Genomic DNA, 15,209 nt, shown 5'->3' on the forward strand with positions numbered 1-15,209 from the left:
GTGGAATTTCTTGACCTCCGACTTCCCAGAAACTGACAACATTGACATGTCATCATAGGTCACCAGGTGGATAATATGCACTGTTCCATGGAACAAGAAGAAAAAAACATATTGCAACATGGTCAGGGACCACATGCAATACCTTCAGGGACCACAAGTGGTCCACAGACCACCTGTTGAAAACCCCTGACATAGAGCATTAAGTGAGACCTGTCCCTGGAGTGTGTGGTCCCTTCCTGAGAGAAGCAGAGGGAGTTTTTTTTATATATATATATATATATATATATATGTATGTATATATATATATATATATATATATATATATATATATATATATATATATATATATATATATATATATATATATATAGAGAGAGAGAGAGAGAGAGAGAGAGAGAGAGAGAGAGAGAGAGAGAGAGAGAGAGAGAGAGAGAGAGAGAGAGAGTATCTTTCTCTAAAGGGCTTGTGGACTTTCATACAGCACTGGTTTCTGTGTGAAACATGTCCTTCAGGGTTGGCCTTGAGTTCCAGCGTTGCTCCTGGGCAAACTGGTAAACACACCCGAACATACCAGGAAACATCTTCATCAGGTCAACACCAGCTGCACTGTGAACACAAAGCAGTGATCACTGGAGTCACAACATCTGATGGTGAACACATACACATTTACACTGATACCACAGCAGTAAAACACCAAATAACTTAATTCAGTCATAATAATCAAAGACAATATTTAATTTAAAAAAAATATGGGGTTTCATCAGTTTGTCAGTTTCCATCACATAAAGTAAAATCTATGAGATTCGAAATAATTAATAGGAGGCCCCAGTTGTTCAATGTCCTGTACTGTACGGTTCTGTTCTGTTCATTCTAGATCAGTGGTTCTCAACCAGTGGTCCGGGGACCACCAGTGGTCTTTGAGGGGGTTTTAGGGGGTCCCCAGCAAAAGGTGTTGATACATTTTCACCCCTTTATCCATATTTTTATATGTTGGCTATTCAAAAATAGCAGATATCCAAGCTCACAGCGCGTCACTTCGTGCCGTGCTGCGAGCTTGTAGATCTGCTATTTTTGAAAATGTTTGAAAAAATCTTGAAAGTGTTTAAAGAATTGTGTTGAATTTTGCATTTTTTTAAAACACAAATCTTCTCTTCTGGGGGTCCCTGGCACAAAACATTTTGCTGGCACAAATGTATATCAATTTAGGGGTCCTTGGCATGAAAAAGGTTGAAAACCACTGTTCTAGATGAACACCACATTACTGTATGACATGTATAAATATATCAACACCCTGATAATTGTTTGTGTGAACCACAACCCATGATGGCCCATTGGGTTGATGTCTTCCACCTGGCTACCATCAGACTGTTGAACAAGGCCTGAACACCTGCTGTCACCAGCCTGGTACAGTTTGCCACTGGAAGTACTTAGGCTATACTTATACTTCACAGGCTACTTGACAGACTGCTTTTTTCCTACAGTATGTGGTTTTACCATGTTTATTTTACCTGTGGATTTTACCGTATGCCATTCCACAGAGGAACATCGGTATTCCTCTGTGGAATACCGATGTGTGGCTACTTTTTTTTATCCCACGATTTTTGTAACCCATTTTTTTTCACCCGGTGCCAATTTCCTAAGTGATCCTGGGCGCTATACCAGCACTACACCAGCACTACACCAGCACTACACCAGTCCCCCACAGCCTAGGGAGGCCAGGGCCGAGCTCATGCCTCCTTCAATGCATGAGAGCCAACTAACCTTCTTGTCACCTGACAGGGGGGAGTTTCCCTGGTTGGACGTAGCGCGTGGAAGGAACGGGGTCATCCCTATGTTCCCCGGGTTCTATGTTCCCCCACTAAGGTTAGGGTTAGGTTTAGGTTAGGTCCTATATTCCCCGCTCTCCCTAGGAAAGCGGGGAACATAGGACCTGGGGAACATACAGTAGGACCCGGGGAACATAGGTACGGTCCCGAAGGAACACGTTATTCCAACCAGTTCCCTTCCCCTCCATCAGGTGCCCGGCTGTGCGGCTGCTTTTTTTTAAATGTACATACCTGCTACTTGTTTTAATGCTATATGTATACATTGACTAGTTTGTTTCTTGTTTTTCTCCTTGCTCTCCCTCTCTCTGAGAACTGTGAATGATGGAGCTTGATGCACAACAAAGGATTTCACCCACTTCTTTACACGTGTAAACCTGTGATGTGATTCTGATTGTCGTTTGTACAAATGTCATTGAACTTACTGGTGCTCAATGAAGCGCAGCAGTCCAAAAGAGTTGTCAGGGTAGGACCTCATCTTCTGAAGCAACTCAGGTGGGAACTGGACAAACAACATTAAAGATCAAATAGGGACGTGAGCCTTAAATTATGATACTTTGGCAAAGCAAAGTGTACAGTACATTTCATAAACAATGCGTTAATTAACTCTTTGACTGCGGACGACGCGATAACGCGTCAAGTGCTACTTTGTCCAGTTGGCCGTCGACGCGCTCGACGCGCTGGACGCGCGTTCATTGTTTAATCTCTGATTGCGCTATGCTGCTTAATATTCAATGTTATTCTCGAGTTCCACTTACTTCACGGACATCTGCATCCGGTTTCATGACCTGGATTCCGTTTCCGGTTTTTGATTCTTTTCCCCAGTCATTTTCGTCCAAAATAGGTAAATAAACGGTCTTTCACACGGTATGACGGACAAACGGACAGTTTCTCTTCTATAATCTATGGTCTGGGTGACGATCAGTCATCGCCGTCGTATATCACAACGTAATTTTCGCCGATCAAAACAATGGGGGGGACGTCACATCCGTTTTCATGTTTTTCCTTGTCTAATCTATGAAGAAGGGTGAGAGAGACCCAACGACATGATCAAAGCTGTCATGTGCTGCGCTCTAGTGGCGGATTTGTGCTGGGTCTTTACATTATGTGTCCTTAAATTATTTTCATGAGAAAAATTCAAAATATAAAAATAAAAAAACACGAAAATTGCTGGCACTGGGGGAGTACTTTATGAAAATACTCTGGCAGTCAAAGAGTTAAAGGCATAGCGTTTAAAGAGAAATAAAGAATGGAAGGAGCAAAATAAGTTAGGATGAAATGGAAATTGTGATTAAGAAATTCTCACACAATTAGCAATAAAGTCACCTTGTGTTTCCATGTGTTGAACTGTCCCTGCTCAGCATACTGGTCCAGTACAGTGATGAGGTCCTTGTCATCATCTGGACAGTTCTCAACTTCCTTTTGGTTTCCAATCCTTCTCAAGTACTCTACTTTCCTGGGAAAATAAATCAGAAAATAATGACAGCATTGGGCTAGCATATTTAAGCACCTTACCATTGCCTCAAACTGATGAAGAACAGCTTAAACTAGACGCGTCGCAATTCAGGGCAATTGCAGAGTGTGGTTGCGCCGACGCGAGTCGCGGGTCGCTGCCGCCGGGACTCGAGGAATACGCTGGGAGGAATACCGTCGGAGGCTGCGCCAATTACATTGTCACATAACTCCTGAGATCACTTGCGTTTCATTTTGAGAGGATTGATCCCCCAACATAAGGTTTTTGCATCAAACGGTTACATTTTGAGCATTTGTGGCGCCCCCTATGGATCAAAGTGGAAATGCTTTTGGGGATTTGTTGAGTAAACCACCCTTGACATTTGATTCAAATTTGGGATTGACCGGACGTTTCGTTGTGATTTGTGGCCTTTTTTGTAAAACGGGCCCCTTCCGCTAACTTTGGAAGCCATTTACGGACGCACGGTATGGACTATCAAAATTCAGGTCCAGATTATCGCATGGGTCCAAAGATCATGTGTACCGATTTTTGTGAAATTTGGAGAAAATATGTGGGAGGAGGAGCTAAAAGTGTGTTATTTATTTATTTTACGACCAACGGTTCAAGAGTTATAGGCCAAAACGTAAAGTGGGCTTTTATAGCGCCACCCTTTTATAGCGCCACCATGAGGCCGATTGGTGTATTTTTTTTAAAAATAATTTCGGACTAAATTATGAACCTTCCCTCAAAGTCTTGTAACTCTAACCCTTACGGTCTCTGAGAAAAAAATACTTGAATGGGAGTTTTTTCACTTTTCCATTAAAGTGGATGGGGAAATTTAATGCACTATTAAATCAATATCAATTAAACTATGTAACCAATCTCTTAGCAAAATACAAGCACAGGATTCCCGGTGAGACCGGTCATTTTGACATATGGCACTAAATTGAGAAAAATAAACTGTGGGAGGAGATGCGCGGCAAAGTATTGTTTATCTAGAAATAATATAGTATCCCTACTATAGTCTGGTTGCCCTGTTAGGGCAACCACACTAATAAAGTGTAAGGATTACTATAGTCTGGTTGCCCTGTTAGGGCAACCACACTAATAATCAGTGAATGAGTGAATAATAATATGTGAATGGAAAATGTTTGATTGTTTCTATCATACCTGTCGTTTAACCAAAATAAAGGATGAGCCAAGCATTCCTCCACTGTTGGTCGTTCCTCTGGGTTTCCATTGATCATCCTCTCGATGAGATCCTTGGCAACCACATCCTGAACCTGGTCCAGGTTGTAGTTTCCATCCAGAATGTTGCCTTCACATCTAGTGCCTGTACCAAATGGATGCTCCCCTCCAGAAAGGATGTAATATATCAACATCCCAGTCACCTTTAGAATGAACATGAACATGAGTAAGAACATTTGTATGTTGTTGTCATTCATTAAATTGTTCTCACACAATAAAACAAACCAACCTGGATGTCAGTGCTTCTTTTATATCTGACAACACTGTTTCCATCCAAAGTCTCCTTTGCCATCCAACATGATGTTCCTGCACTGCTTGTGCAATGGGTCGTTTGTCCTTTGAGTAATTGTCGGCTTTTTCCAAAATCTGCCAGTCTTGCCCTGTTTTGAATATCTGCAAAGCAAATAGGGTTGATCAATTAAATCAATTTTAGATTGAGCAAATACATTCAGCATACAGCATGTTACTTATATTTCAGATATCATCTGCTTGTAGCATAATAAGAATTAGAATAACTAGAAAATAGATAATGTGTACCGATTTGCATGATGTTTGGACAAAACATAGTTGGAACAACTATGTTTCCCTACAGTGTATCTTACCAATCAGGACGTTCTGGGGCTTGATATCCCGGTGGAGAATTTGAGGATTCTGACCATGAAGAACACTTAAGCTCTGGAGAACCTGTTTTGCAAGGTCTTTCCTCTCCAGTTCAGAAAGGCTGTGTTCAGTGATGTATTCTGCCAGTGTACATTCACACAACTGAAGAGCAAGGTAACCAAAGTCCTTATCCTCTGCAAAGTCAACATATCGTACAATTGAAGGATGATCAAGCTTTGGAAGACGTAAAAACGCTTCTTCCTTTTCCAGCGTGTTGTAGTTGATTCTAGATATTCTCTTGATCGCAACTTCAGTGCCGTCTTCTCTTAACCCCAAGAAGACCTGAGTTCCATCACTTCCCTTTGCGATGCAGAATTCATCACCTTTCACAAATACAAGACTCCTAACTTTGGTAACGTTACAGTCATCAATGTTTGCAAGCTTCTCTAACTTTTGCCTCCATCTTTCACTGACTTGGCACCATTTCCGTGGTTCTGGTGATGTAATAGGAATGAGGTCATCTCTCGGCTCCTCCTCTTCTACTGACATGTCTCTCATGTCAGTCATCTCATTGGATTGTGATGGCTCTGTAATGGTACACATGGAAACGTCATATTCTGTGATTGGTGTATATTATGTTAGTAGTTGTGGCTTTCACCAACTAGTCGACTAGTATAACCACTAGTCGACCTTATTGGTACTAGTCAAATAGTAGATTTGTATTAAAAAAAATGTTTTGATCTTTTAAATGTATTTTTAATTTATTTTTTATGCAGTCGTACAAGGTAGCAAGCTAATTCAACTATAGTCACACCTGTACAGTTCTCTTTTTAAAATTACAAACATTATAAACGGAACGTAATGCTGAGAGTTACGCACAAAGCAGTGATCTGGTGTGTAGGGGACTGTGGTGAAGTTGGTTTCAGGTTGGATATTCACCCAGTTGGATAACATCCAGCTGGGTGAATATCCAACCTGAAACCAACTTCACCACGGTGGGAAGTGACCAGTGTTGCGTTAGAGTCTTTTCCGGGACTTAAATATAACATTGTAGTGAACACAGCAGGTGAGGGCGGCCCCAGCTAAATAACAGGCCGCTCGACATTATTTTGTACATATTTATTTGTATAAATATTTGTAAGTATTTCACTGAAGATGTGGTCAAAAAGACGGTGGAGTGTTTGTGTAGCACGGCTAGTGAGTAAACAGCTGTATTTATATATTTATTTAACGAGATACACGGCAGATACAGTCATTTTGGTGAGTGGATTGTGGCAATTGTGAAATGCTGTTCTTTGTTGCAGAGTAACGTTCTCACACGTTTGCGTTTGTTTGTGTATATCCGTTGTCAACCTAGCTGCAACCTAGCTGCAACCTAGCTGCTGCCCTATGCTGCCCTATGCCGTTCCCTAGAGTGTCTTTATTATTACATAATAGGTTAACATCGACTAGTCGACCACTCGACTACCAGTGGGTCAAATGTGTGTGTAAATATATATATATACATGAATATATATATACACACACACACACACACACACACACACACACACACACACACACACACACACACACACACACACACACACACACACACACTTACGATATAATATTAGAGACGGATAGTCTCACCAGTTTTGTTCTTTTTCCAGTATAAATATCCCAGTACTGCTGCCACCAAGATGATGATAATAATCACTGTTATAACAATTCCTGTCGTCGCTCCTGCAGTTGATCCTCCCTCCACCATGCTGGGACTCACACTCTCTGAAACACACAGTCATGATGACACCATATGTATTATTAAATAAATCAATCAAATCAACAGTGGTGTTGAAATGGTTCTAGACACTGTCCTGTAGCCCAAAGCTGTGAGTAATAATAATAATAATAATAATAATAATAATTATTATTATTATACGTGTGTATTTTTGGTGAAAACTTGATTTTGTGATTATTATTGTTTGGTTTCATATGCCACGTATTTACTGCCTTTTTTAGTTTAAAGAGGCTCAGATTACTTGATTTGGAAAACTGGTAGCATCACACATTACATGGTAATACAATTATCTTAAATATACAGCTACAAGATTTTAAATAATGGGGCAGCACACACTACAGGATATTGTACGATGATTATCAGGCAATCTGTCTGTCTGTCTGTCTGTCTGTCTGTCTGTCTGTCTGTCTGTCTGTCTGTCTGTCTGTCTGTCTGTCTGTCTGTCTGTCTGTCTGTCCATCCACGTACGTACAGAGGTGCGTGTGTACATACATACATACATGCATACATACATCCTATATTAAATTTGGGCGGACAGACGGCGGACGACTGTGGACGTCACAAATGTAACATCTGGACTTTTGAGGCACACCGTTTCTCTGATCCTCGCCAAACATGGCACACTGTTCAGGGGTCTGGCGTGAGAATAGTCACACAAAAAAAAAAACTAAATTGCATACATAGTATGGGGCTACAGCAGTGTTACAGCAGTGTTTAACACTTCAAATGGCCATAACTCTGTGACCATTAATTGCTCTGATCAGCTTATATCACTATATGGGACTAGATTGAAGGCTGTATAGCGGCCTGAAAATCTAGTATATAGGTATATGCAGAGATGTGTAATTGAAAACTGGTAGTTCAACAGTTCAGGAGTTGATTTTGAAAAGTCTATTTTGAAAATTATTTAATAAAAGCTATGTTTCCTTCTCTTTTCTTCCTTGTTGTTTTCCCATCCATGTTTTCTTTTTTCTTTGTTACATTTATGCCTTTATTGATAGGATAGTAGGCTGACAGGAAATAGGGAGAGAGATGGGGAGTGACATGCAGCAAAGGCCGACTCGAACCCACGACACGCTAGGCTACTCTAGGTGCCTGGACCGCTACGCCAGCGGTCCAGGCCACAAACAGTAAATCTTACCAACATGGAGCTGGATCTCACTGCTCTTGCTGATGCTCTTCAGGGTTGGAACAAAACACTTGTACGTCCCGTTGTCTGAGAGCGTCACCCTGGTCAGCTTCAGTGAGATGTTACCATGAGACAGCTTGTCATGAAACAGGGACGTCCTGTGCTTGTACGACGGGTCCAGTTCATGGGTATTTACACGTCCATTTTGAAGGAGATGCACCATAACCGGCTTCATGTTGGGTCTGACTCTGGTCCACTCCACCGTCTCTCTGGACGCGCTGTTCTGCTGTTCTGGCTGTTCTGGCTCAATGTGACAAGGAAGGATGACATCATCTCCCACTTTGGCCACCACGGGCTCAGATGACCCTATGACCTGAGGTTGTCCTTAAAACAAAAGAAAGCAAGAAAGAAAAGTTTTAGTAGGCCTACAGATATTGATCTTGAACTTGTATTTATTATCTTTAATCAGATGTATGCTGTTTGCTTGTCGATAGATAAGTCGACCTACCTGTTTTCTTTGACCACTGTCTACTCTACTATACTGTCTAGTTGATGGCAGGCAGGCAGGCAGGCACAGACAGACAGACAGACAGACAGACAGACAGACATATTGAGCACTCAAGGAGGAGCAGTTAGTGTTTTGCTCATGAACGGGGCAGGGAAGTGAACCAGTGACCCACTAAGCTATGGCCAACCTTTGGAGGACTGGTGTCTCTTCAGAGTAAAAGCTTCTGTTATCATGTAAGGATGGAAAAATAAAAGCTCACTGGAACCTTTACACCAGACAATGATTTGAATTTTAGATGTTTAATTTCAGATGTTTCATCACAAAACGAAATATATATTAGCATTAGGCTTCAGGCTACTATGATGATGTCTAGGATATACAGTAGTATTGTATGTCTTTAAATGTCTCTGTGAATTGAATACACAGGACCTTAATGGAAACAAGTCCTCAGGACTTTATCCTTTTAGACCAAGTGTATGACTGTACTGTTTGCATTTCTGTCTAATAAAGTATTCAATCAAATCAAATCAATCAATTAAACAAAAAGAAAACGTCTGCACATTATTTTCTACAAAACTTAATCAGCCCCTCCCTTAGCCCTGGTCCAGAGCCTTAAGCCCCCTTTCCACTGCAGCTTAAGCACCACACCACACTACACCACACCACACCACACCACACCGCATCAAAATATCTACCTTTTCCATTACACAAAAGTACCCCCTCTCAAATCCACAGGTATGAGTAGCAGACTCCGGTCATTGACACTCATTTGTAATGTAAACATAGATGGAGGTCATTGCTTTTTGTCTAACAATGTAATGTAAATGAGTGGCCAACTGTCCTGTATACAAATGCAAATCACCTGTGCACGTGTGGGTGAACCATTTGGTTCGGTATGAACCAAATGGATCCTTATAACTGTGATTATAATACAATATAAATTATAATGTATTACAACTATGCTAATTATAATACACTATAATGCATTATAACTGATTATAATACAATATAAATTATTATAATTTATTACAACTATGATACTTAGAACACACTATAATAGATTACAACTGTGATCATGATACACTATAAAGTAGTATAATGTTTTACATATGATAATTATAACACACTAAAATAGATTACAACTGTGATCATAATACACTATAAAGTAATATAATGTTTTACAACTTTGATAATCATAATACACTATAATAGATTATAACTGTGATTATAATACACTATAAATTATTATAATGTTTTACAACTATGATAATTATAACACACTAGAATAGATTTTAACTGTGATTATAATAATATATAAAGTATTATAATGTTTTACAACTATATCCTGTTCTAAATAAAAAGTCGGTGGGTGATCAGTCATTATGAAGTGTTTCGCCCCGCTTGGCCTAGCTCAGACCTACCCAGGACTGGGTACTTTTTAGGCACCAGTTTAGTACCACTTACACACCACTCTACCCACTTCATTGTAGTGGAAACCGAGGCACAAGTGGACGGTGTGGTGTGGGGTAGGGTGAGGCCATGCATATGGAAAGCCGCCTTTAGTGACTTCTCTATAGACAGAGAAATACACTGCCCTGCGAGGGCTCCATCTTTAGTACAAATAAACTAAACTACTTCACTATTCCCCTAAACAAAGACTGTTTTGTGTTGTTGAAAGTCTATTCTGCAGGGTGGGAAGCCTCTCAGCACCCCACCTTCTCTGTATAATATACTTTTTGGGCAGAAAATAAAATATGTCCGCCAGACGGATATTATTTATTTTGTTCACCTGCGCCCCCTACAGATCTGATCAATATAAATTACCATTGAGCAGACCTGTAGGGGGCGCAGTGGAGTAAATACAATAATGTCCATGAGAGACTTCCCACCCTGGAAAATAGACTTTCAACAACACAAAACATTAGTTGTTTCGGTGAATAACGAAATAGTTTCGTTTATTTTTTACTACAGTTGGAGCCTCACAGGACAGTGGAATGCTTTGTCTGTAAGCAGAGCTTTAGAGAGAACTCACTAACACTCTGGACCAGAGCTACCTCTCCCTATGCGTTACTCCACTGTAATAACTCTTATAAGTTGTTTTATTAAGTATTAAACATTATAAGTTAACCTTACCTGTAACAGAAGTGTTGTAACAGCTGGTCCATATTACCAGGAGAATGTTGAAATAAACACTGAGTTGGAAGGACAGATCCGCCATCATGTTGTCCTCCTGCTTTGTGCTCAGATTAGATTTTTACTTTCATACTTTCGATTTCATCCTGGATTCATCTGAACTTTTAGCCCTGCAACATGTTCCTGATTTTTGACATTTCTCCCTTTACAACCCGTACATCTACATAAACGTTCACATTTCAAATATAAAGTGCTGACCTCACGGCCATTGATGTAACAAGTTGAAACGCCTGGGTTTAAGTACCCGTATTTTCCGTATTGTTCAATAAAACGCATTTTAATCCGATCGGCAGCCATTTTCTCATAGAGTTATAATGTATCAGCGTGCAGTACACCTGCCAACCAATAGGGTCGCGTAGTTGAAAACATATGGAGACAGTGCTGAGAAAATGGCCATCAATCAGATTAAAATGCTTTTAATTGAACAATACAGAAAATACGGGTACTTACACCCAGGCGTTTTAGCTTGTTACATCCATGACCGTGGGGTCCAAACTTTATATTTGAAATATGAACGTTAATGTAGATATACGGGTTGTAAATGGAGAAAATTCAAAAACCAGGAGCAAGTTGCGCCATGACGCTTGTGACACTCCATATACCCATGATGCAACTAACTAGCTTCCCTTTGCATGCGCACGCACGCACGCACGCACGCACACACGCACACACACACACACACACACACACACACACACACACACACACACACACACACACACACACACACACACACACAGTCGTAGCCTATGTCAGAGGTGTGTGTGTGTGTGTGTGTGTGTGTGTGTGTGTGTGTGTGTGTGTGTGTGTGTGTGTGTGTGTGTGTGTGTGTGTGTGGCTGTGTCCTCAAGTGAGCTTTCTTTCTTTCTTTCTTTCTTTTTATTTGTTTCAAACAACGTACAAAAAAAGTCACAATAAAACATGCATCAGACATCATGTTTCAGTTCTGTTCACTTCATTTATCCTTTGATAAACTTTATTGTGTTTTATAATTACAGGCATGTGAGGGGGAGGGGGGGGGACGCGGGGGGGGGGCTTTGGGAGCCCTTTTCCCCTGATGTCCAAAGATATACAAACCCTCTGCCTTAAAGATAATAGTTAAAATACTGACATACAAACCCTCAACTCACATAGTGGGTATGAATCTATGAATGTGAGACTAGGCTGCTGTGACTGACTAGTACCTCCCCTCACATAGTGGGTATGAATGTGACTGACTAGTCACTGCATGCATTCTCACCACAAACATGCATCTAGTCCAACCCAAAGAACCAAAGAAGTTCAGCCAATGGAACAATAGCACATACAATACAGTAGCATTCTAACTTCTGATTGGATGGGCAGCTTACAGCCCCGCCTCCAAAGTCTCCTCAACGTAAACCCTCCTCCTCCCTTTATGTTAGTCACTGCTTACACACACACACACACACACACACACACACACACACACACACACACACACACACGTCCCTGATTGACCTGTATTCTCTGACTACTGTCTGTTCAGTGTCCTCTTCTGCCCTCTGCAGGTTGTAAAGTGCATGACATGTGTGTATGTCTTACTGATCACATCTATGAGACATAGAGGTCAGAGGTCACAGAGAAGTGTTTTAACCACTTAAATGGTTCAAACTTATGCTAACATATTAATAGTGAAATAATCGATCTACAAGATCACTCAACCCAGTGCATAGTGAGCTTGTAGATCTGCCTATAACAGGGACGCTGGAAGTCATTTATGCCAGGGGGGGCTGGGCTTGGCGGGGGACTCCGCACGCAATTTTTTTTTCACATGTGTCCCGCGATTTCTTTCACATTTTTCACATTTTTTCACCTTTTTCAACAAATATTTTATTCCCCAAAGTTAAATACATCATTGTTTTAATATATAAGTGTGTATATAGACTTTTAAAATTATATATATTTGTTTAATTTAAAAAAAAAAAAAATCTAATTTTTTTCAAAATTTTTTCTTTCTCTTCCCCACCACCAGGGGTGCTGCAGCACCCTCAGCACCCCACTTCCCGCGTCCCTGGCCTATAATGACATCACGCCCTGAATAGAGACACCAGGATGAAAGCTGTTAGATCTCACTGTCACCAGTGGTGGAAGAAGTACTCAAATATTTTACTTAATTAAAAGTAGCGATACCACAATATAAACATACTCTATTACCAGTGGTGGAAGAAATAGCCTACTCAGATATTTTACTTAAGTAAAAGTAGCAATACCACAATATAAAAATACTCTGTTACAAGTGAAAGGCCTGTGTTCAAAATGTTACTTGAGTAAATGTACAAAAGTATTGGCTTCAAAATATACTTAAAGTACCAAAAGTAAAAGTACGGCGTAGGCGGCATGGATTACTGTTATTATCTGTGCTATTGTTCCATTGGCTGAACCTTCGTATTGGGTTGGGCCAGATGCGCGTTGGTGGAGGTGATTGGCCAGCAGTCTCAGCATGCAGTGACTTGTTGTCACAGCAGAATGTTCTCACAGAGTCACACTTTCCTGTCCTCTGTCCTCTGTTTGGCAGTGTGGAAAAAGTACTCACAATGTTTACTTAAGTAAAAGTATCAATACTGCACTATAGAAATTCTCTATTTAGTACATTTTAGTTAGTATATAATTCTATTTACTCTATTTAGTTAGTATATAAGTAAAAGTCCGGAATTCAAAATGTACTTGAGTAAAAGTACAAAAGTATTGCCAATTAACATAATAAAGATGTAAGGATCATAATAAAGATGTAAGCTAAGGATCATTGTAAATATGTAAGGCTTAAAGGCTACAGTGAAGATTATTGACTCAAGTATCATTCATTCTTATCCACTGATGCTGACATTCACTCCAAAACCTTGAATAAGGAAGTATTTGTATTATGTACTTGACATCAAGATAAAAGCTTGCTTCAAGCTGCAATTAAAAGGCAAAACAACATTCTGCAGAATGTGGATGACTGACTGAAGAAGAACGCAAACCCACAATTACAGCTTATCCATAAAAACACAAGATACTCTCTGGTTTGTATAAATGTAGTCTGTATAAATGTAGAATGTTATTTTATTATCAAAGTAAACTTATTACAAAGATGTTTGAATGAGTCACAGACCATTAAAGCAGCTCCTTATAAACAAAGTTGTCAGTTATTCCTCCACATCACAGACAATAAAAACATTCATACTCTTGGTTCAAACAAAACGTTTTTAGTTAAAAGGTTAAATATCTCTATATTCTGATTGTAGGGCCTACTATATAGCAGGGGTACTCAACAGGTGTCCCGCGGTCCAGGACCGGACCACAGGACACCTTTTTTTTTTTAAGGGATATGTTTTTTGGGGATTCTTGAAGGGGGTGTGAAAAAGTATTTGAATTGTTGTTCTGTTGTTTTCATGTTTATTTTCATGTATGTTTTCATACTCTGCACCAGACGCGGAAATCCCGGGGGGCTTCAGATTGGACCCCCCCCAAGTCATTTAGAATAATAAAAATAAATGTTGAAATAGTTAAAAATACTTATTTAATAGAATCTGAACCCACTTATGTATCGTAAGTTATTAATAATGAAGAATTAACATAACACAGTGTCAAATTAGCTAGATTAGAGGGGAAAAAACAAAAACATTTTTTTGGCGTGCGCTTCGCAAGCGGGGGATCCCCTCTAGCCTCTAGAGTTTGAATCACCTTCAGGATGTTACTGTACCATGTAGTAGAGGTATTAGGACCCCAGGAAGACTAGAGGCTCAAGGTCCTTACACACCGGGGCGAATTCTTCATGCGAATAAATACGTTTTTTTTTTCAAAAACTTATAAAGTCAATGCAAGTGTCCACATCAGTTTCGCGAAGCGAAAAAGCGTCTTTTAATTATTCGGAACGAATCCGAATTTTGCGTATATTCGCATATTCGCCGGTGTGTAAGGACCTTTTGATTGATTGATTGACATTTTTATTAGGCAAAAGAATGTAAAACAACACAGTTACATTTATAATGCTTTTGTCTAAAAGGTCCGGCCAAAAAAGTCCTTGCGGACTTGTTTCCGTTGGGGTCCTTGAGTTAATTTCATAGACATATATAGTAGCAACCAAACAGTTCAAAATCAACATGAAAATACAGATAATACAGAAAAAATACACTGTACCAAAAAAAGCATTTAAAAAATATATGTACAAAAAAGGGGGGGGGGGAAGCATGGAAAAATAAAAATTATATACAAAAAAAGCATGAGGAAATACAAAATATGTACAAAAAAGAGGAGGGGGGGGGGGGTCGTCTGTCTACAGGGAAACTGGTACTACATGACCACACTGGTACTACATGACCTTCAGTCATGTGTCTCTAATGGGGATCCTTTAATAAACATAAACTTAAAAATAAACAGTATAGTCAAACTGAAGCTGTAGTGACCAATTATGAATTAGTGACCAATTATTTGTTTACAAACATTGAGACTAAACCCACAGGTGCCGGTTTCAT

At 39.9% G+C, this 15,209-nt stretch overlaps 1 protein-coding gene across 1 annotated transcript; it reads right to left on the reverse strand.

Moving 5' to 3' along the window:
* Positions 1-392: 392 nt before the first annotated feature.
* On the reverse strand, positions 393-10,786 carry LOC308084983 (serine/threonine-protein kinase/endoribonuclease IRE1-like). Its single transcript, XM_080427994.1, has 9 exons — positions 10,675-10,786; positions 8,046-8,417; positions 6,757-6,891; positions 5,127-5,711; positions 4,754-4,917; positions 4,447-4,667; positions 3,150-3,279; positions 2,249-2,325; positions 393-606 (listed from the first exon to the last, which is right to left on the reverse strand). Exons 1-9 carry the CDS (start codon positions 10,760-10,762, stop codon positions 474-476), a joined length of 1,905 nt encoding a protein of 634 aa, XP_080284120.1. The 5' UTR covers positions 10,763-10,786; the 3' UTR covers positions 393-473.
* Between the last annotated feature and the right edge of the window lie 4,423 nt (positions 10,787-15,209).

This window comes from Gymnoscopelus braueri (genome assembly GCF_963280865.1).
Source record: "Gymnoscopelus braueri genome assembly, chromosome: 5".
In the NCBI taxonomy this organism is placed as follows: domain Eukaryota; kingdom Metazoa; phylum Chordata; class Actinopteri; order Myctophiformes; family Myctophidae; genus Gymnoscopelus; species Gymnoscopelus braueri.

Coding starts and splice junctions, on each gene's coding strand:
- LOC308084983 (XM_080427994.1), bottom strand. CDS start 10,762: ATGATGGCGGATCTGTCCTTCCAACTCAGTGTTTATTTCAACATTCTC. Junction 6,892..8,045: donor TGAGATCCAGCTCCATGTTG/GTAAGATTTACT, acceptor TGTGTGTTTCAG/AGAGTGTGAGTCCCAGCATG. Junction 4,918..5,126: donor GCCCCAGAACGTCCTGATTG/GTAAGATACACT, acceptor TTTGCTTTGCAG/ATATTCAAAACAGGGCAAGA.